The 22,462-nt window shown below is 45.9% G+C and overlaps 3 protein-coding genes across 6 annotated transcripts in view; 1 reads left to right on the forward strand and 2 right to left on the reverse strand.

The window, feature by feature from the left end:
- Window positions 1-10,317, reverse strand: part of LOC143404740 (bone morphogenetic protein 8A-like) — a 28,224-nt gene extending 17,907 nt beyond the window's left edge. Inside the window, exon 1 of the mRNA XM_076862921.2 lies at window positions 9,987-10,317. Within this exon, the coding sequence (XP_076719036.2) occupies window positions 9,987-10,317 (331 nt within the window). The remainder of the gene's footprint in view (window positions 1-9,986) is intronic.
- The window catches only part of Pabpc4 (poly(A) binding protein cytoplasmic 4), a 193,672-nt gene that overhangs the window by 51,087 nt on the left and 120,123 nt on the right, over window positions 1-22,462 (forward strand). The window lies entirely within an intron of this gene.
- Macf1 (microtubule actin crosslinking factor 1) overlaps window positions 14,416-22,462 on the reverse strand; it is a 221,715-nt gene continuing 213,668 nt past the window's right edge. For 3 of the 4 annotated variants that reach the window (XM_076860679.2, XM_076860680.2, XM_076860681.2), the window contains 4 exons: window positions 20,494-20,705; window positions 19,805-19,915; window positions 16,891-17,020; window positions 14,416-15,862 (listed from right to left, as the gene is read on the reverse strand). In XM_076860679.2, coding sequence (XP_076716794.1) covers window positions 15,606-15,862; window positions 16,891-17,020; window positions 19,805-19,915; window positions 20,494-20,705 — 710 coding nt within the window. In that variant the 3' untranslated portion in view covers window positions 14,416-15,605. The remainder of the gene's footprint in view (window positions 15,863-16,890; window positions 17,021-19,804; window positions 19,916-20,493; window positions 20,706-22,462) is intronic. The other variant, XM_076860682.2, reaches the window with a different exon arrangement.

Raw genomic sequence — 22,462 nt, forward strand, 5'->3', positions numbered from 1 at the left:
GGACCATTGATGTTTGGAGCAAGGTTTCTGAATAATAAATTATTCCCTCCCCTTTATAAAATCTGGGGCAGGAATTGCTAATTTCAAGGGTCCCATGTAATAAGTGCTACCAAGGACTTAAAGAAAGGGTGTGACTGGAAATAACATAGGGAGTATGTGGGGGGACCATTTTATTTATGTTTTTAGCTTTATTTTGAAATAATTTTAGATTATTTAGATTTCAAGAAAAGTTGAAAGAATAGTACAGAGTCTTCTCATATATTCTTCCTCTAATGATCACATCTTTGTTGTTGTTTGTTGTTACCAGCGGTTAAACTCAGGGGTGCTTAACCATTGAACCATATCCATAACCCCTTGCTAAGTTACTGAGGCTGTCCTTCAACATGTGATCCTCCTGCCTTAGTCTCCTGATTCACTGGGATAACAGGTCTGCACCACCCCACCTGGCTATAATTGTATATTTTAAATAGAGAGATAGGCTACAAACTAATAAACCAACTAAAAATAATTACCTTTTGGAAAAGGAAGGGAATAGGGACAGTGTAGAAAATGAAGATGGTCTGCTCTGAATGTTCCCTCTTTTGTAGATTTTGTAAAGATTTCTTATAAGTATAAAACAAAATTAATTCAAAATACAAGAATAAAGAGCAAACCTAAGAATAAAATGCACAGTGAAGCAAATGAACTAATTGGGTTTTGAGTAGGTAGCTTGATGACACAATGAAGAATTATTTTAAGTGATTTGAAAACAGTAATTTGGAGCCAGACTTGGTGGCCCACCACACTGTAATCCCAATGGCTCAGAAGGCTGAGACAACAAGGATCTCAAGTTTAAGGCCAGCCTCAGCAATTTAGCGAGGCCCTAAAGCAACTTAGTGAGACCCAGTCTCAAAAAAAAAAAAAAAAAAAAAAAAAAAAAAAATGGCAGTGTAGTTCTATGGTAAAGCATCCTTGGGTTAAATCCCCAGTATCATAAATAAGTACAGTTATTTGACTGACCCATTCCTAGTAGAGTAGCTTAAGAACAAAATGAACTAAAAATAAATCTTAAATTGTTTTCAATAGTCACATTGTTATTCTTTAGCTTCTCTACATATTATGTATAATATATATATTTACAGGATAAATTAAACCATTTTTATGTCAGTGTTGTTAGGATCAAGTTATTCAATATAAAAGAAAATAGTTACAAATATAAGATCTAGGAATTTAAATACAAGCCTATAATTCTAAATTTGAATTGGAAATATCAGTTTGAATTCATGATTTTTTTTCTTCTTAGAGAATAAATATGAGGCCGAGGCAGGAGGACTGCAAGTTCAAAGTCAGCCTCAGTAACTTAGTGAGGCCCTAAGTAATTTAGTGAGACCTTGCCTCAAAATACAAAATAAAGAAGGGCTGGGGATGTGGCTCAGAGGTTAAGCGCCCCTGGGTACAATCCCCAGTACCCAAAAAATAAAAGCAAAAAATAAGAGTACCGAAGCCCACATTAAGGGGCTTCATAATGGCCAAAGGAGGGACAATTGTACTATCAAAAATAGGCTGAAACATATATGTTAATATCCATGAGCTCATCGTCAAACATTGGTCACCTTTGGACAGGTCCCTCGACTTTGGCTCTGCTGACATTTTGGGCCAGACAGTCTTTGTTATGGGCAACTTCCTGTGTCTTGTAGGATGTTTAGCAACACCCTGACCTCAGCCCATTAGATGTGAACAGGAGTCCCTTCCCTGCCCTAGTTGTAACAACCAAAAATTATACCAGCTATTGCCCAATATCCCCAGGGGAGCAAAAATCATCCTTGGTCAAGAAACCACTGCCTTTGGATAATGCTGGTAATTGATTCATGACTTTAAAACCTGGTCCCTGAAGTCTCTACTAGGAAAAGGAAGCAGTGGGTAAAGAGGTAGAGGAAGAGGAATCCAAGCGGGGACTGAGAGGCAAAGGCCCTGTGTGTTTGAGAAACGTCAAGGAGCCTGGGGTGGCTGGAATCTAGTGGTCAGGGGCCGAGGTGTATAAAAAGAGTATGGAGTGACGGGCAAGGACGGTTCATCTGTAAGAAGTTCTGTACGTTAGCCCCAAAGAACTCAGCACCATGATTCAGAGAAGCCCTGTAACCTGGGAAGAATAGTATAAAGTTCAGTTGCTGTTGATGCTGTGAAAGTCTCTGACCCTGGGAGGTGGGCTGGATGCCACTGGGGTCACAATGTACCTGCAGTTTCCAGCAACCACAGGGACTCTTTAAAAAATTTTTTTTTTTTAAATTGGTGCATCATAGTTGTGCACATTGATGGAATTTGTTGTTCCATATTCTTACATGCACACAATGTAATAATATAACTTGGCCAATAGCATTTCCCAACTTGCCCTCCCTCCCTTCCTGCCTCCTACCTCCTGGTCCCTTTCCTCTACTGATCTCCTTTGATTTTCATGAGATCCCTGGTCTTCCCCCAACCATCTTTCTTTCTTTTTTGTCCCCCTCTAGCTTCACACACGTGAGTGAAAACATAAAACCCTTAACCTTCTGAGTTTGATTTATTTTGCTTCCCATAGTAGCCTCCAGTTCCATCCATATTCCTGCAAATAATATAATTTCACTTTTCTTTACAACTAAATAAAGCTCCGGTATGTACATACACCACATTTCCTTTTTCCATTCATCCATCGATAGACACCTGGGCTGGTCCCATAGTTTGGCTGTTGTGAATTGAAACACAGGGACTCTTGACAACCAGCTCCATAGAGACACATAGGCTGGAAGGACATGGATCCAGAGCTGGGAACAGACACTGCTACTTTCTACAAAGCTCTGCCTGGGGAAATAAAGGGGTTCTTTCTGAACTGCCTTACTGTAGCTTTGAGAAAATAAATAATCACAGAACCCTCAGCCGCCTACAGCCTGATCAAACCACCTCCAGATCCCACGCTTCTGGGAAAGGCCCACTGAGGGCAGCAGGCAGCCTCCCTGGCCACCGCACTGTCCACATTCTGCCTGTCCACTCCAGGGCCCTGTGCCCACCACTCACAGGATGGACCGCCCGATGCCAAACCTGGTGTCCATCAGCCTGACACCAACAAAGCATTGGTTGTTTTTGTTTCTTGGACAAAATTAGACTCACCCAGGTGACCTGTCTCGTTTCTCACCAAGAGTCAGATCAAAAGACACCCTCCTCCTCCAACTCAGTGAGGCTGTCAGGAGCACAATTTTCTGACCAGTCCATCAGCCTCCCCTCCAATCCTTCCCAGCCCTGGAGGCCCACAGGGGGAGCCTAGGCTCAGCTGTGTACCCCAGGCCCTCCCTGAGCTGGCCCCACTGACTGGCTGCCTGTCTGTCATGGCCTCTGGTGCCCCCTACCTGCAGGCACCTTCCCCCTAGAGCCTTGGAGGCCTCCCTCTCCTGAGTTGTCCCTTCCACCATGTCTAAAGGCTACTTTCCCCTCAGTCCCACTGAGGAGCCTGCTCTGACCGCCCACAGACCCCATAATTGGTCTGCCTTCTTTCCCCTGGCTCAGCTGCCTGGCAGGACGGTGGGCTCTTGGAGGGCGAGGGCTGAACATGGGGGATGGACTTGGGAGGCTCCCAGCAGCTTGCTCATTGAGCCTCCTGAGTTCTAGGGACTTGGGGGCGGGGCGGTGCCTGCTTGTTTTTCCCTAGGACTGCTTGTTCCCAGGACAGTGGCTCAGTTCCCAGCACTCACAGCCCCTTGGGCTGGGGCACAGATGCCAGTCTGGGGGTGTCTTCCACATCACAGTATGTCTCCATCAGAAGCCACTGTGGTTTCCATGTTGCTGTGGGATTCTCCCAGCCTGGCCGCTGAGGGTCGGGACAGGCTCCCCAGGGCCCCAGAGGCGGACAGGCTAGGCCTGTCTGGCTGGTCCTGCTGGTAACAAAGGCTGCAGGAGCCCCACTTCAGATCTAAGAAAAGACCCTGGTTTCCACAGCCCCCTGAGGCCCATGGAAGAGCTGTGGGATTGATGACCTGTTGATTTTGCCTCCTGAAGGGGTTTCTCCCACCAGAAACCTCAGCTCTGGGGAGAGGAGGCCCAGGTTCTTTCTGAGGTATTTTCAGCCAGGTCTCATTACTGACTTTCTTCAAGAGCTGTTTCCATAAATGACTCTGTCCACATAATTACTGATCCAGTCCTCAGATGGCTTCAGACCCCAAATTAAAAGGGAACACCCGCACAGGCCACCACATCAAGCCTGCCAAGGTCAAAAATAGTTCCCAAGAGATGGGAGCAAGAAGGACGCACGGTTCCTCCAGTTGAAACCCAGGAAAGACCTGGACTGTGGGAATTTTCCAGAAAGACATGGTCACAGTGACACATCCCCTCTTGCCTGTGGAGAGGAGGCTTCCATGAGGAGGTGGGCTGGGTGTTCCTCCCCACCCTGTGACTCACCCCTGTGGGAACCCTCACCAGTGGGTAGGAGGCAGGCATATTCTTTGGTCAGAGCTGGGAAGGCCTGCAGGGCAACCCTGGAGAGATGGGGAAACTGAGGCCCAGAAGGGGCCGAGATTTTGTGGAGGTCACAGGAGAGGTTAGGGTCCCATAATGTGAACTTTCAGACTTGGAGCCAATGTGAAGTGAATGGCTCTGGAGTTGGCAGGTGGCAATACTGGGATGGGGGAGGTTTTATATGTCAGCTAGGTCCCTAGAATGCCTACTGAAGGCACCTTCCTGCAGGCAGGGCCCAGTGGAACTTGGGGTCCCAGGGGAGGGCTCAGGGAGATGCTGCACCCATTGTTGGCACCACAAAGGCAGGGCGGGCTGGCCCCACTTGTGCCCCATCCTGGCCCAGACTCCTTCCCTGGCTCTGGGTGCTCCCCACTTCCTGCTGCACCCCTGTTTCCTTCAGCTTTGCCAGTCTGCCTGAGCACCTGCCACGCAGGAGCTGGGGCACATGGTGGGGTGGAGGTGCCATGGAGAGTTAGATTTTTCAGGTTTGTTCAGGGTTTCCCAAAGACCAGAAGAAAGAAGGACTTGATGTGCCCCCTGGATCATACAGGCGGAGAGAGACTAGGATTCTAAGAGATATGGACACAATAAAGGATGAGATTTCTATCACCACTAGGAACCTGTAGCTCCATGGTGGAGTTGGGGCTGGGAACAGCAAGATTTATGGAAACTCTGGCCTACTTCCTTTTGAAAGCGGGTAGAGTTTTGACAACTAGAAATGGAGGTGAGTATATTCTGTGCAGAGGGTAAAAAATGATCAGGAACATAGAGGTAGGGTAGAGTAGGTCAGCACCCGTTCATTAAGTTCCTATCATGTCAGGCATCCAGTTGGCCACAATGCACATAAACTTTGTTCACACAAGCCTTGGAGTTTGGCTTTGCTTCCTGTATCTTAAAGGGATGGAAACTGAGGTTAAGAGACTGTAAGTAACCTAACATCTCCCAAGCTCCCAAGCTCCCAAGCGGCACACTCAGGATCAAAGTCCAGGTTTAATATATCCATAGAAAGATGTGTACAAGAACGTTCAGGGCTGCGGAAGTAGCTTAGTGGTAGAGCACTTGCATAATGCAGACAAAACTCTGGGTTCATCTTCAGCATTAAACCCTCCCCCAACCCCATGTGCGCGCACACACACACAAACACACACAATGTTCAGAGCTGCTTTATTTGTAATAAACAGAAACTGGAATGTTTCTGAGATGTCCATTAATAAAAATAAATTTAGCCAGGCACTGGGGTGTAATCCCAGGGATTCAAAGCTGAGGTAAGAACATTGCAAGTTGGAAGCCAGCCTGGGCAACTTAGTGAGACCCTGTCTCAAAATAAAATATGAAAAGGGGCTGGATGTAGCTCAGTGGTCGAGCAATCCTGGGTTCAATCTCAAGTACAGAGAGAGAGAGAGAGAGAGAGAGAGAGAGAGAGAGAGAGAGAGATAATAAGGACAAACTGGAAGCCAGGCACAGTGGCCCATGCTTGTAATCCCAGTGGCTTGGGAGGCTGAGGCAGGAGGATCATGAGTTCAAAGTAACCTCAGCAACAGTGATGTGCTAAGCAACTCAGTGAGACCCTGTCTCTAGATAAAATTCAAATTAGGGCTGGGATGTGGCTCAGTGGTTGAGTGCCTCTGAGTTCAATCCCTGGTACCCCCACCCCTCCAAAAAAAGGAAAAACTGGTCTATTTATGCAATGGAATACAACTCAGTGATAAAACAAGAACATGGATGAATCTTAAAAAAATTATGTCCAGTGAAAGACTAGCTAGACATAAGATTATACATTGTATGATTCCATTTATATGAAGTTTATAAAACAGGCCAAATGAATCTATAGTGATAGGAATCAGAAAGTCGTTACTTGGGAGACTGGCTGATAGGAATAGATTCCCAGAGGAGACCCTGTTATGTTTTGGTATAATCTAAAGTTTATATAGTGAGTATGCTTTACTTCTATAAATCTCAGAACAACAAAGACACATTAAAAACAGAATTCTCAGTTTAGAACCCACATTCATATTTTGTCTAATCAAGCAGCATTCACTGCATCTATAGATGGATCAGGCCCCAAGATGTGAAAGCAAGAAGATGACCTGCTATGTGGCCATGTGGCTTTGGGAAAAATCACCTAATATCTCTTAATCTCTCTCTCTCTCTCTCTCTCTCTCTCTCTCTCTCTCTCTCTCTGTAAGGGTGATCTAACCCAGGGGCACTTTATTTTTTTGAGGCAGGGTCTCACAAAGTTGCTGAGGCTGGCTTTGAACTTGAGATTCTCCCATCTCAACCTTATGAGTCACTGGGATTACAGGCATGTGCTGCTGCACCTGGCTCTAATCTCCTCTTTTAAAAACCAATTGTGACAGCAATTTGTAAGATGCAAAATGTTGAAAGAGATGGGCATAAGCCCATTACTGGGTAGCATCTCACACAACCCTTGACAGCCCCATAAAATGAGTAGCTCCATTTTACAGTGGAGGAAACTGAGGCTTGGATGGTTGGACAGGAAAGCCCAGATCACATTGAGAATAGGTGTCTGAGTCATGCAAATTCTGCCTGTGTGACTCCTAAGTCAGAATCTCTTGACCCAGTCCTGTCTGCCTTGCTATTGCTCAGGGCAGGGGAGGGTCAGTCTAGCACACCTGAAAATTATCTGTGGCTCATGCATTTATTATTTGTCTCTCCATTGAAAGGTCAGCATTGTTATGACCCTAGCAACTAGAATTAGCCCTGGAATGTTACAGGTAGTAATAACTCTTTGTTGAGTGAATGAATGAATGAATGAATCGGAAAATGAAAGAATTTCCCAGTAAAGAATCAAAGGAAGGGGCTGGGGTTGTGGCTCAGCAGTAGAGCGCTCGCCTAGCATGTGTGAGGCACTGGGTTCAATCTTCGCACTACGTAAAAAATAAATAAATAAAATGAAAGTATTGTGTCCAACTGCAACTAAAATATATATATATTTTTAGAAAAAGAACCAAAGGAAGAGACCTGAAACCCATGGGGAGAAGTATCATCCTTCAAGGTCACAAGACAGGCAAGAGTAGAGCAGGACTCACCCAGGTCCCTAATTTTCACTCAGCCCTAGTTCTTCCAAATCCAACAACTACAGTTCATCACCACCCCTGTCCCTGGCTGCTGGGACCACAGGAATAAGTTAGTCTGGTTCAGGAAAGGGTCAGGGCAAAAGCACAGATGGCACCATTGAACCTGCCTAGACTGCTACCTGTTAGTGCTGTTTGTTCCTCAGTTTCTCAATCTGGAACACAGGCACCTGCCTCTCCACTGACACAAGGTGGGGAAGGATTCAGGAAGAACATGCAGAATTGGTCCTTCCTCCCTCAGAAGAGGCCAGATAGGTCTGAGAAGCTCGAGCACAGGAGTGGAGCAGAGCTGTGAGAAGGTTCCTCTGATATAGAGCCCAGGATCAGGGATGGGAGGCATCTCATTAATCCAACATCACCCCTGCAGACTGGATGAGATGCAAAGGTACAGATAATGGATGCAGACATGCAGGAAGTAAGGGGAGGCCAGGTGTTGGTACAAGAACCTCAGGGCTGTGCCCTGCCTGAGCATAGGGAGACCAGGGACAGGATCCCTCTGCTCCACACAGTAATAGTCCCATTTCTTCATCCTGACCTAGGGGAACTAAGGGTCTACAGGCTGTTGTTGAGTGAATGAATGAATGAATAGACAGACAAGTGGGGCAGGGTCACCAGCTCTGACCACAGCCTTGACTCCCAATGCAGGTCCTGGAAATCATGTAGGGCTTCCTAATGCACTTGCTCCCCAAGGGGCCTGAGCTTTGGTGGGAGGTCCTCATGAGACCTCAGCTCTGGGTCCCACAGACTGCCATCAACAGTCGGGGACCGGGAGGGACAGGCCTCACTTCCTGGGGCCTGATGAAGCTGACAGGAGAGGTGGAGCTGGAGGTAGCAGGGGTGGGGAGCTGGGTCAGCACCATAGCAACTCTGCTATTAGACCCCACAGTGGTTCTGGGGCCCAATCTTTGGGGTTGGGTCTGGGCCTCCAACATGGAAGAATCCTTGTTCATGTCTAGTCCCCACCTACATCCTTGGTAATTACCAGTTAAAACTACTCTGGCTGAGAGAGTTCTAGAGTGCAGTGAGTGCATCAGAATAAAGAAGGCCCTTCTGAGGGTGCTGCCCACAGCCAGGGCTGCACAAAGACCTGCTTGTTAATCCCACAGCCTCAGAGGCCCAGATCCCAATGAGACATGCAGAGAAGATGGGATTTGGAATCCAAGACCCTCACAATCTAGGCTTGTCCTGACTGGGCCACATAGAAGCTGTCTATCCTAGGGGTACCCTTGCTTCTTTGGGTCCCTCTGTCCTCACCTGAGTGGTAGGGATGGAGACCATGGCTGTTCACAGGACTGCTGGGAGAATCAGGAGTGATGCTCTGTGTGGAGGAGGCTGGCAGTCACAGCAAGGGTCCTGTCCCTGCTCTCACCCCATCACCTGGTCCCCAGACCCAGCCTGCTGCCTGTCCCAGCCCAGGCCTCTACCTGTCACTAGCCACAGACCAGCAGCAAATACTCAGGACTCTACATTCAAAAGTAGTGGGGGAGGAGGCTGTGGCTGTGGCTCAGACTCAGCGGTAGAGTGCTTGCCTAGCATGGGTGAGGCACTGGGTTCAATCCTTAGCACCACATACAAAAAAAAAAAAAAAAAAAAAAAAAAAAACAAATAAAAAAAGGCACACTGTCCATCTACAACTACAAAAATAAGTAATAAATAAATAAATAAATAAAAAAGAGTAGTAGAGGGAAATGTCTTTGAGATCTTTAGGAGAGGTTTCTGCAGATAGGAAGAGCCAAGCTTTTTTCTGGGGCAAAGAAGAGGGTCTAAGCTGTCCCTTGGGTCATTCACAGGCCTGGACACTCACTCCCTGCCAGGCCACAGCCCAGGTGCAGGGAGCTGTCTGTCCACTCCTTCCCCAGCCCCTCCCTGACAGCACACTCCACCCACAGGCTCAGTGCTGCACAGGGAAGAATCTGCTATGTGAGGACTCAGGTTTGTCAGTTAGCTCTGGTCACTTTGATGATGACCACAGGCTTTCACACGGAACTTTGTCCCTCTCCTCAGTACGGCCCTTATCACACTAACAGTATCACAGCCTCTATTTACTCACCAGTCTTCTCAGGACCAACTGTCTTCCTGGTGCCACCCAGGTGGGTCCCAACATCACTGGATTCTGAGCCTGGGTGTGGTTGGAGACAGGGTGAATGTATCCCCTGGAAGTTCATATCCTGCCTGCTCCTGTCCACCTCACAGCTCCGGGAACCTGGGCCACTTCTTAGACCTTCCATTTCCTGACCACTAGTCTTCCCCCTGACCTCCACAGGTCCTGTCACAGATCCCTGACTACCTGCCCAGGGCAGGTTCTGGCACTGTCCAAGGATGTGCAAATTCCCCTGGGGCCCAATTCACTCCCGGGAGTGCCAGCCTGAGGCCGCCGTCACTTCCCAGACACCCGGGGTCCTTGACGCCATCCTGGGGCCCCCTGCAACTCACCCATGTTGACAAAGCTCATGACCAGGTCGGTGCGGCCCATGTGTCGCTCCAGGGACCCACCATCCTCATCGTCGTCGCCAGCCATGGAGTGGTAGAGGTCCAGCATGAAAAGCGGGGCAGATGCGGGCACCCGGGCAGCAGCAGGTGGCGCACGGGGCCTGGGTGGCCCGGGCAAACCGAGCACCGCCAGAATCTCACGCTGCATGTCGCGGTGTTCTCGATCGCCCAGCCGTCGCTGGGGACAGCTGTGCAGGGGGCGCGGGCCAGGGCTGCCTCCCAGCGCGCACAGCGCCAGGCCCAAGAGCCAGAGCTGTGCGGGGCGCCAGGCCATGGCAGGCCGGTCCGGGGTACTCAGCCCGCGCGCATCTGCTCGGTAGCCGGGCCAGGGAACGCCCCGACGGCGAGCAGCAGACTGAGCTTTTGAGGTTCGCGAGACACAGCAGGCGTCTCCCGGGGTCACAGGGAATCCCCAGAACCCCCTATGCGCGGCACCTGTCTGGGCTCCGGGATGTGGGGAAGCGGCCGCCGCAGCCACAGGGCATAGGCTACAGCAGAGACTGGGACTAATCAGTCTGTTGCCGTCGCAGCCGGCAGGGACAGCGGGCGAGCTCGGTGGCGATCCCGGCGGCGCGCAGACCTGACAGTTACCTCCTAGCTGCAGGACTGTCGATGCAGCCCCGCCTCCTCCCCGAGATAGACCAATGGGACACAGGGGCGGGGACCAGGCGCAGAACCTGCGCCCTGGAAGGGTCTGGGTTGCTGCTGGAGTTGCGGGTGGTAGTAACTCGAGGTGCAGCCCTGTGTTTGCGGGTGGGTGGGCTGTCGAGAGTTTCATAGGTAGGCTTGGCGTCAGCGTCATCGGGATGGTCCTGGGTTCCCCACCCACCCGAATGCGAGCAATGCAGGGCCTCGTTTCGGAGGAACCCTGGGTCTGGGCACAGTCTCGGAAAAGCAGGCACCTGGCGCTCGGCAGGGCTTGTCCTCCAGCGCCCAGCGGGGCGGAGATCCCAAGTCCTGGTCCTGTCAGCCGTGAGACCCGCAGTCGCACTTTAGTGCTCGGGAGACGTTAACCGGCCTTACTCGCACCTTCAGGTGCCACCTGGAGGAGCTGCGCAACTACACCCCGAAGGAGGGGCACGTTCCTCTGCCAGCAGCAGCCGGCCTCGGGTCCCAACTAACACAGCTCTCTGCCGTCTCTGGAAGTCCCTCGGTTCTCTGTGTGCCCTGTTGTGGAGGCCTCCAACGCTCAGTCTATTCTCCCCATGCGCCCACCCAGCGGGCCCCGCGTGCGCACTGCGTTCACTACTGCTGATCCTAGTCTTGCTACAGATGCTAGCTAGCCTGCCTCTGACACCTAAACTGAGCTCCTAAGGCTGGAAGGAATTGGCTCCGTTGGACCGGAAATGTCAGTGGGAGGAAAGTGCTGCAGTAGAGGGAATGGCCTGTGTCAAGACCCTTAGATTCCAGGGAGCATCATAATGGCAGGTAACAGCACTTGCCTCTTGCCAGGCATGTAGAGTGTGTGTCCTGTACCGTTCTGTAATGTTAATATTATTGTTATGGGGTGCACACAATTGGAACCCTCTTTTTGGAAAAAAAAAATTTTAGTTGTATATGGACACAATACTTTCATTTATCTGTCTATTCACTTATTTATTTGTGGTGCTGAGGATCAAACCCAGCCTCACGTGTGCTAGGCAAGCACTTTACCAATGAGCCACAACCCCAGCCCCTGGATCCCTCTTTTTAACAGATGAGGAAGTTGAGGCACAACTTTTTTTTTTTTTTTTTAAACAGATGAGGAAGTTGAGGGTAAGGGACTTTCCCCAGCTGATACAACAGTGGAGCTGGCCTGGGGCAGGGGGTCACCTAGAGGTTAGCTATTCATTGAAACCCAGAGAGCAGGGTAGATCCAGGAACAGAGGCTGGAGGGGCTGCCAAGGGATGGACCACAAAGGGCCTTGCAGGGAGCAACATAAGGACCTTGGGCACCTAGTAATTATGATGTCTCCCATGAGAATTCAAACTTAAACCTCCAAATAAAGGTATAATGTCCAACCAAACCACATTTTGATTGGTAACTTCAAGGTTTTAAATATCAACTATTTTTTTTTCCCCTGAGGCAGGGTTTTGCTATGTTGCCCAGGGTGTTCTCAAACTCACAATCCTCCTGTCTCCACTAAAATTGTAATGTAATCATTTGTTAGTGTCTAGTTTTTTTATTACCCAATAAAAAAATTTCCACACTCCTTGCAAGCCCCATAAAGACACTGAATTTTAACCTATGGATAATGTGGAAAGTGACCAATTTGAGACCAGAGCCAGAATGCAGAGAATGTCGATTACAGGGAGACTGCAGTCAGGGTCTGGAATTGGGGGCAGGTACAGCAGTTGGGAAAAGAGGGGACTGACAATGAACCCTTCATGGTGATGGGATGGAGAGGCAGAGGAGAAAGTTGTTTAGGAGACTGAATCCACAGGTTCTGGGGACAGGAGGGCAGATTCAAGGGGTTGTTCTTGTCAGCTGGGTCAGGGGCTGAGTCTCCTGCCCACCTCCCCCTCATTGTCCTCTCTGTACCCTGTGCATCCCCATGAATTCACACCACAGCATTTGGAGCCTCTAATCCAGCTGGTAATTTCCAGGTTATGTTTTGTGCAATGCTTGGCTCCTAGCTAGACAGCAAGCAGCCCAGTGTTGGGCTGATTCTTAGGACAGAAACCATTTATCTTGATTTATGATGAGTGGAGATAGCTATGTCTCCCAACAATGGCTTCACTTTTCTGTAGACCTAAAGATAGCAGGTTTTAGACCCTCAAAAGTATTCAGCCCACAATTCAATTCATCAACAACCAGGGTGGTTGTTGAGTGGGTGGCCTTGAGCCAGAGATGAGCAAATGAGACCCTGTCCTGAGCTGTCCTCACCTAACGGAAGTGGCCATTGACCAAATTGGTCATTTCAAAGGCAAAATGAAAGCTGCACTCCCAGCCAACAAAGAGCCTGGAAGAGCAGAGGAGGGGAAGCCATGAAGTGAAGGCCAGTTAGTATGAGTGGAACCCCAGACCAGCAGACCTGGGAGGGGACTGAGGTGTGGAGAGTTTCTTGGAGAAAGTAGTCAAAAGAAGGATTTTCCCCAGTTGGTTGGTGGCGTTGTGACTTGAACGTTACTTAACTCCGGCTGTTTCTCTTCCATAAAAGGGAACTTGTGATTTTAGGATTGGGATGAGTATTAAATGAGAATGTACACAGTGCTTGGCACAATCACTGGTCTGCAGTGAGTACTCAATAAACGTTAGCTATTTTTATCACATCATTGAAGACCCTAACAGACACCAACATTTTTTAAACCATTTTTCAGAACTATAATTCTATTTCAACCCTTATTCTGGTCTATTTTGTACATGGTCTCGCATACAGGTACTTGTTGAGTGGAAATACACTTTCTTTGGATGTCACCACTGCTTAACTTTACTGGAAAGACTTAGCATGCTTCTGTTGCCAGGAGGCCTAGAGGCAGAAGTCCATGGGGGTGAAAAGCTCTGCAAAGTCCTGGCAGCTTGAAGAACCCTAAGCACTTCCTTGGGACCCATCAAGTTGTATACTTCCTTAATCTGGAAATTAGGCCTCAAAACAGCTTTGGTAAACATATTTTGGTATTTTGCCAAATTCTTGTATCATAATGGGAAGGTGATCTGATGACCAAGAATATCGATGGTCTGAGTTTGGGCCCTTCCTATCATGTTGTCTTTTTCATGTTATTAGAATTAGTTAATTTTGTTATTCTTCTCATTTAAAGCCAACTACAGGCTGGAGGAAAGAGAAATGCCAGACTTAAAGAAGTCAAGGATCAGGTTTAAAGTGCATTTCTGCCATTTACTCACTCTGTGATCTCAGGGAAATCACTCTTCACTCATTTTCTCCATGTAGAAAACAAAGGAGTTAAATTGGACGCATTTGAAACGGTATCTCTGCCCAACTTCCTATTTAAACCTGTAGATCCTTGTCTTCCAAAATAAAAAAGATGTTTTCTTTCATTGGCATGGAGTCTGGGGAGCAAAGCAAGCCTTCTGTATGGTAAAACAATGACCAATTTTGCTTCCACTTCTGAAATTCTACCATTTAAACAGATTTCAGCATATTATGGGAAACTGGCCCATTGCCTCAAACCCCAGGATTTTGTAATTTCTAATGTACGAAATTTTTTACACATTGCTATTAGTTTAATCATGTAAGTGGGGCAGATTCTCTACAAACCTGTGTACGTTTGTCGCCTTGTTAAACAAAATTAACAAGGATTAAACTGTCAACAAGTTCTAGATCCATTAAGATACTCGATTTGAATAACGTATTTTAAGTACCTACAACACTATTATACACTAGGGAACACTTAAATATAATGATTGAAAATAAAATCAGGAATTACAAAACAATTGTTACTGCAAGCAATTTTAATACAAAATGTGTCTTGTTTTTAAACAGTTCATTGGTAGAGCTTCAGTTTCTGCCTCAATTAAGACCAATTGAGATAATCACACAGCAACATGGTCGGAGCTGTAAGAGGAACAGCAGCTAAAAAACAGGAGCCCCAGACTGCCCCTCTTTGTGGTCACTTGGTCAGTTGACTTTATTACGCACAAAAAAAGACAGAAGCAGACAGGACTGGTGAACGAGTGTGCTGGTGAGCTCTGTCAGAGAAAGAGCAAGTGTTTGTCTGAGGCCCACATTTTCAGAATAGGCTCGTGGAATTCATTCTTCAGTTTGTGGGAAGTTGATCGACCATTTGAATAAATAGCAAAAAATGCCAGATAAACAAATCTGTAATTCGCAATGCCACTAAGGATTCTCCCTCACCAAAGGTCTGGGTCCTGGTGAGTACAGGAGTAATTGGTGGCAAGGCTGAATAATTACAAATCAGTTTAAAACCCCAATGTTCTGACATTTTATGAACAGTTACATTTACCCCTGAATTCTAGCAGCTATGTGTCCTTTAAACACCCAGTACTGAGACAGTACTCCAAGACAGTATTGCAATAAACTCCTTTGTTGTATCCTGTGGAAACGCCACCTAGATGAGGATTCCTCTCTTCAGTTAACATCACACAACATTAAAACAATGGAAATGCAGTAGGTGCTCCCCCCTCAGTTCTTGCTAATTGAGGTGTCTTGTGATTTATAAAAAGAGTTCCTTAAACACTGCAGGATTCTTATTTTTTTTAATATAATTTATCTTGCTGAGATAGCAAGTCAAGTTTATAAAGAAGATGCATTTAGGAATAATCCTAAAAGATAAAGCAGGTTTACAACCCCTGCACCACGCAGAAACCCTATTAAGAGGCTTTTTTTTTTTTTTTAATACACATTCGCATCTTGACCTTTTCACTTGTTTTTCTCAAATATTTCTGGACCCCATCCATTACAGGGTTACCAGGAGGCAAATTTTATCTACATAAATATTCACATGAAAATAGTAACTTACAAAAAGAAAAAAAATAAGGCAGCTTCATAACACAATTATTCTTTTACACTTTTAACAATATAACTTCTCCCGTTCAGAATAAATATACACCCAATGTGTGGAGCAGGATTCAAAGAGGACAGCGGCATGGGTGCCTGTACAGCGTTATCGCTTGGGCCCAGGAGTCCTGGGGGAGGCAGTGCTGGTCTTCTTGGACATGGTCGGGATTTTAGAAGGTTTGGTGAGCCCTCTTCTGGAGCTGCCCTGGCCTCCTGCAGTGCTGCTTTCTGAAGTGTCTGAACAAGCAGACTGCGTCTCTAAAAGGTCAAAGTCAGAGGCATCACTTCCTCTCCGGCTGCTGGCACGACTCCCGGCTCGACTCCCAGCCCGACTCCCAGGGCGGCTGGCTGACTTCTTAGGGTCTGGAATTCAAGAATAAAGCAGAAGACTTAATAGAGAAGATACGGGGTGGAAGAACTAGTGACCAAACGACAGGGTAAGGTGCTGATCCTAATTCCACCTGATTGCTGTGTAGGCTTGGGCAAATCACAGCCTCACTAAACCCTGGTTATTTCATCTACACAGTCCCTGAGTCTTTCTGGCTTGTGAGTCTACTTGAGAAGCTGCCCTCCTGAGGGACAGAAAGCAGCTTCTGCCAGCAGTGCTGTCAGCTGCCATGCCCCCAAAGTGGAGTCAGTGGGTCTGCTCCAACCTCAGCACAGACGGGTGAGCACTGAGATAATATGCAGGTAGACAGAGATGGAGGTGAAGAACTGGAAGCAGAGAGCCAGGAAAGAAGCTGAATTCCCAGAAGCAACATCAGCCAGTAAGCAGATGTAACCTTTCCTTGACTTTTTCAGTTCACCAGTGGCTGTAATAAATATAAGGTGTTGGTAAAGTTACTAGCAAACTGCCCAGCTATGGACTAGCCCTTTCTTCTTTCATATTCTTTTCTGTGATCATTTCTGATCAACAACAGGTGGCTCAGCTGGGTGTAGTGGCATACACCTGTAATCCCAGCAACTTGGGAGGCTGAGGCAGGAGGATTGCAAGTTCAAGGTCAGCCTCAGCAACTTAGTGAGAACCTGTCTCAAAACAAAAACCAAAAAATAAAACGAAAACTTCCTCAAAAGCAAAATTCCACCATCACCGCAAAAAGCAATAAACAAACAAAACCCCTAAACAATGAGGAAAAACCCCAGGTGGCCCAGCTTTGGGAGTGGAAGTACCAGTTCTCAAAAAGCAAGGTTAGAGCTAATTGTAGTTGGAAGGAAAAGCAGCAAAGGTCATTTGAAAACCTGCAGGTCCTTCTTTCTGGATACACTAAGTGCTGTTTTTATCTCTAGCTCCTTAGGGGGTAGGGATCACTGCCAGCAGACTTCCCAGTTCTAAGCCTGGCCATGCGCACTCACCCCTTGCCTCACACATACTTCACTGTTTAAATACTTACCAGCCCGATTAGTTTTGGCACCTGTGGAAGCTGGGGAAGAACTATTGCTGGTATCACCAGCAAGGGACGTTCGGCTAGAATGAAAAGTTGGTGTTGGTCGTTTCAACTTGCTGCCTGCTGATGGAATAACCTTAAAAAAAATTTTTAAAAGGTCATATTTACTTAGTGAAATCACTGACAAAAATTTCATTTCAAAAAAGTCAATGTAGCCTCTTTATATCTGATCAACTGAAAAACAAATTAAAAGTCCGGGAAAACAAAGATATATTTTGAAAGTGTCCTATGTTCAAGGCTTCTGATGATTCCCAAAGACTTTAAGATCTAATTAAAATTTCAAAATGCCTAATACCTTTTATTTTGCTGACAAATTTCCACTACAAATGGAAAAAATCTTCAGGCACTAAATTATAGCAAATAGAAATATAGTAAATGAACAAAGAGAAAAAAAAATCAAAAAAATCCTGTGAATCAATATTTTGGGGAGAGAAATTCAAAATATTAATAGATTCAAGTATTATCCAATTTCCATCATAAGGTGCAGTAACTTCAGTCAAGATCTCTTAGTCTAATATCCTTGTTGATAAGAACAGATAAAATTACTTGACTTTAGGCCAAATAGCTGAGAAGGACTGTGATCAGAACAAGACTGAGGATCCAGGAGGCCTGGGTTTGCACCTGGGCTGTGACTGACCCAGTGTCTTTGCTTCTCCCTGGGAAATGAAGGGTAAATTCTGCCTTTCCTACTTAATTTTACCATACTTTCTCTTGGTTAGTACTTCCCAGCCCAGGGAGGTCCCTAGTCTTGTTCTCTTGCTCTTTACTCTGCCTGGACCATTGTTGCATAATCTTCTACCCCAGCAAATGTGTAGCACACCCTTCCTTTCCCCCAGGAGCTCTGCTGAGAGGCTGACCTATCAGAGAGGTCTTGCCTCACCACTCAAGTGACACAACTTGCATTTTTGCTTCTGCAGTTTTTGCACAGTACTATCACTGTCTGATGTACATGTACACTTGCTTGTTGCTGCTTTCTCCCATGTTAAGCTTCAACTTCATAAAGGCAGGGACTTTTTTTTAATCCATTTGCACCTAAAACTGTCTTGACACAAAAGAGGAATTTGATAAAACTTTGTTGAGCTGGGCACAGTGGTGCATACCTGTAATCCCAGTGACTGGGGAGACTGAGACAAATGGATGGCAAGTTCAAGATCGCCTCAGCAACTTAGTGAGGTCTTATCTCAAAATAATAAAAAAGGGCTGGGGATGTAGCTCAGTGGTAAAGCACTGGGTGAAATTCCTACTACCAAAAACAAAACAAAAAACCTTGTTGAATGAATAAATGAAGTATAGAAACATTTTCTAAAATGGGAATTATGTTATTATTACTGCTACCAGTGACCAGTAGGAGCTGCATTTTTCATATCAACGTGTGTGTTTTAAAGACAGACTTAATTAGGAGGATAAAGAATACTTGAAACACTGTTTTAAATCATTCACACCACAACATGCTATTTTTTCTTTGAAATCAGTTGCATAAATTGTTTTCCAGGACCTTTAAGATGTTTATACAGATAGGAGAGTAAAGCAACCCACTTCACTGTGTTTGCTGTGTTTAATTTATAAAGGAAAGGTAAAAGCAACAGAAAGTGATTAACACTCAAGCAGGAACTCTCCTGGCCCACAGGAGAGGAGCACCAGTTTCAGAAGCCATCCTTCCCCAGCGAGCACTGTTGCCAGGAATCCCCAGCTCTAGAGACTCCAGGCTGGGAGGACATGGCCTGGCAACAGGACATCAATGAGTAAAGAAACCTGAAACCTCAAAATGAAATGAAAATAAAAAATTATACCTTAAGACAAAAGCCATCTACCAGAACTGTATGAGAATTTGCATTTCATAATTAAATGTTTAAAATTTTAGACGTTTTGAGATTTTCATGAAACTGGAGCCATTATGAAAGAGAAGCAGGATCAACAAGTCAAATGTTGGGGTTTCATGGCACCAAGTCCCCACATCATGTTCTAAACCAGAAAGATTTCTGAACTAGAGTTTTAGGTAGGAGCAGGATGAATCCCAAAGCAGTTCATTCACAGCAGCTGCCTTCTTGTGCCTCCCCAGTGTCTGCCTGAAGCTTTTCCTGACAAAAGACAATGCCATGCTTTGAGGCACGAGAACCCAAAGTTTCCCTGTAGGAGCCAGAATGCAAAAATGTACTGTGATCAGACAAGCTGCTGGTCCATGCTTTGTTTCTGAAACATTGCTCTTCTAAAACTCTTTAGGCATTTTAACGGCTGCATTTGAACATGCTTCACTGCTGGCAAGTGTTTTCAAATCAAGGCTACAGAAACCCACTATGCTCGGCCAAGGAATTCAAAAGTTAAAATCGGAGTCCCAGAGCAGTGGTCACTGATACTGCGCTTGCCTGAAATAGACAATATCCATGCCTTGGGCCAGTGTGGCAGTACCAACCACCCTGGGGAGGTGTCAGGGTGGGTGGTGCCAACCACTCTCCAGTTGTAAGCAAAGATAGAATATTGGTGAACATGCGCCGTAGTTGAATTTCAAGTGTTCATAACTCGTCTGTGTATCTGACATTTGGAGACTCCAAGAGGCTCCACTATAAACAAAACGAATAAACAAGTCACCAGGAATGACCATTATTCACCACACTGAACCAATATCATGTTGAAGACTGTTACAAATTTGATCTAGTTTTAGGTATCTCTCAATTATCTCCAATTTTGTTGAATCCGAGTTAGAAACTCCTGAAAACACTTAACCAGATGAATCAGCTGTGCCAGAAGCACATAAGAATGAAGGAGAGGTGGGCTTGTGTCAGGAAGAAGAGCTGGGCAGGTTCTTGAAATGATTGAGGGCTTCATCTTGACCATCTCCCCACTCAGCAAAGCCATACTCTACCTCGGGGCTGGGCAGCTGGAGGTCAGGACAATGGCTGTCCCTGACAGGGGTGCCAGCCTTACTGTTTACCAACCAGGGTTTGTCATAACAGCGAGAGAACTGAAGTGGAGTCTGTGAAACGAAAATCCAAAGGGAAGGAGGGGAACAATTGAAAGTGGAACAGAAAGGGGACAAATTGGGAACAGAAATAAATAAATAAATAAATAAACAAATAAATAAAATAGAAGACACTAAATTTTAAAGAAATAGAAAACAAAATAAAACGCACATCAGTCCAACAGGACAAGAGGGACCAGGCAGAAAGGCAATAGCATTCTTTATACATGACCAATTGAAAGAGTAAAATTATTTGTTAGCTCAGCTGCATAGACAGTGCTCGAGTTTTCAAAACTAGGAATTCTGGGTGTCTCAAATTCAAACTAGCAATGACAAGAAAGAAATACTTCTGATGTAACTGGCCTGAATGTGTATTTATGTTGTCTATGTGTATTTAATGTTGTCTATTCCACTGTAAACATTTTAAAGTCCGCATATCTGTGTGTTGTGCCAGGGCCTGGACATACTAGATAGAGCTGGTTGCATGTTTCTATGTCTCTCTCTTCCTGGGAGTCTTTCAGAGGCTACCCTGAACAACGAACACTGCCAAGATGGGAATGGGGAAGGAGGCCATAAGGGAGGTCAGCACATACCTTGGTCCCACTGGCGGGGGTTGCTGGAGAAGATGGCATGGATGTACAGCTGTGGTTACTCTGACTAGCACTTGAGCTAGAGCGGGTGGGAGAAGCTGCCCGGGAAGATGGTTTGGATCTTCGACCTCGTGATCGAAAAGGGGTCATTCCCTGGGATGCCCCCTCTGGTAGGATGAATTTCTCTCTAAGTTCGATGTTAGTTCTACCTCGTGCTAAAAAAGGGGATACACACACACACATACACAATATCAGTTAATCTTAACAATACATTTTCAATGGTTGTATAGGAGCTTGACCCCATGAAAATAGTTACTTAACTTACAGGCCTTGTACCATCTGTGGATTCTTTAAAAACAAAGCTATATCCATGACTTATCAGCTTTGTTATAATTCTGACCCACAACAGACACAGGGACTCAAAATATCCTAGCTTGTGATAATAAGCAAGTCTCTGTGTACAGAGTACCATCCTGTTCTGCTGTCCCAGTCTTGCTTTGCACTGTTCCCTGGGGTAAGCATACTGTAACTGCTCAAAGTGAAGCAGGCACAACAGACCACAGGGCTCCAATGTTAATCAAAACTCCTTTTCTCTCTCATAGGACGTATATTTTTTTGCTCAGCATTTGCAGAATATGTGGTAAGGAAATTGGGTTAAAAAAAAACTCATTAATGAAATTGACATTGTCTAGACTCTTCTGTTTGAATTCAGTCAATCACAATCCAAAAGATAGGGGTCTAAGGACTCAGAACAGTTAAAAAAAAAAAAAAAAAAAAGATGACAGAATCATTAAGAAGTATACGTGGGGGGAGAGAGAAAGAACAAGACCATGCACAAAACTTGCCAGTGAGAAACTGTTAAGTCAAAAAATGAAAGCAGTAAAAAGCTGAAGGGGCAGCTGCAAGTGGAGTGGAACATCAAGGTGGGAGACTCTGGAACCAGTACTGAAGGCCACGGTGCTGTCTCATGGCTTTCTGGAGTTTTAAGGCCAGAACTTAAATTATGATTCACACAGAAGATATCAGTAAGCCCAAAACAAATGTTAAATATGAAAGACACTATTAACGTAAAAGAAATAATTTCTTGGAGTATGTCCTTTGTTTCTCTCTGAAAGATCCTATATTAACCCTCTACCTGCTCATCCAGCCTAGATTGTTTACTTTTAGAATATATTAGACATATCTGGGCACTGTGGCACACACCCATAATTCCAGTGACTCAGGAGGTTGAAGCAGGAGGATCACAAGTTCAAGGCCAGCCTTGGCAACATAGTGAGATCCTGTCTTAAAATAAAAAATAAAAAGGACTGGGGACATAGCTCAGTGTAAAGTATCCCTGGGTTCAATCCTCAGTCCAAGGTGGGGGGCGGGAAAGTACTAGGCATATTTGAATAACAGACTGCTGAGGAACTCTGGAGAAACAGAACCACCACCATTATTTGTTGTTCTTTTCTTCTCAACATATGATATGTTGACATACCATTTCAAAGCATTGGATTAAAAGCACTAACTTGTGGCTATCAAAACCACTGAGCTACAGGTCGGGTTCTGCCACCAGCTGGGATCCTTCCTGCTATGAGCCTGGGTTTCCCCAGGCTCACCAAAGGAGATCAGGCTGGCTGTCTCTTAAGGGCTCAGCTCATCTGGATGGTCTGACTTAACAATCCCTAATACACTCAGCTCTTTCTTCCTCAGTTCCAATGAAATGTGCCTCTCAAGATTTATTCCTTGGCTATTCTTCTCTGCATCCTTTTTTCAGACTTTAGCACTCTTCTTTGTCTACACGCATTAGCAGGAATTCATTCTCAAAGAGGATTTCCTTCAGCACCTGGGTACCTTTTTAAGACTATACATCATGTTTGAAGTGCTCAGCTAGATGGATATACAGATGGTAGTAAGGAGACACTGAGAAATAGAAATAATTTTTTCAGCTGAGGGCCTCAATACCCCCAAAGAATTGTTTGTGGCCCCT

Source organism: Callospermophilus lateralis, chromosome 7, assembly GCF_048772815.1.
Source record: "Callospermophilus lateralis isolate mCalLat2 chromosome 7, mCalLat2.hap1, whole genome shotgun sequence".
NCBI classification, from domain to species: Eukaryota; Metazoa; Chordata; class Mammalia; order Rodentia; family Sciuridae; genus Callospermophilus; species Callospermophilus lateralis.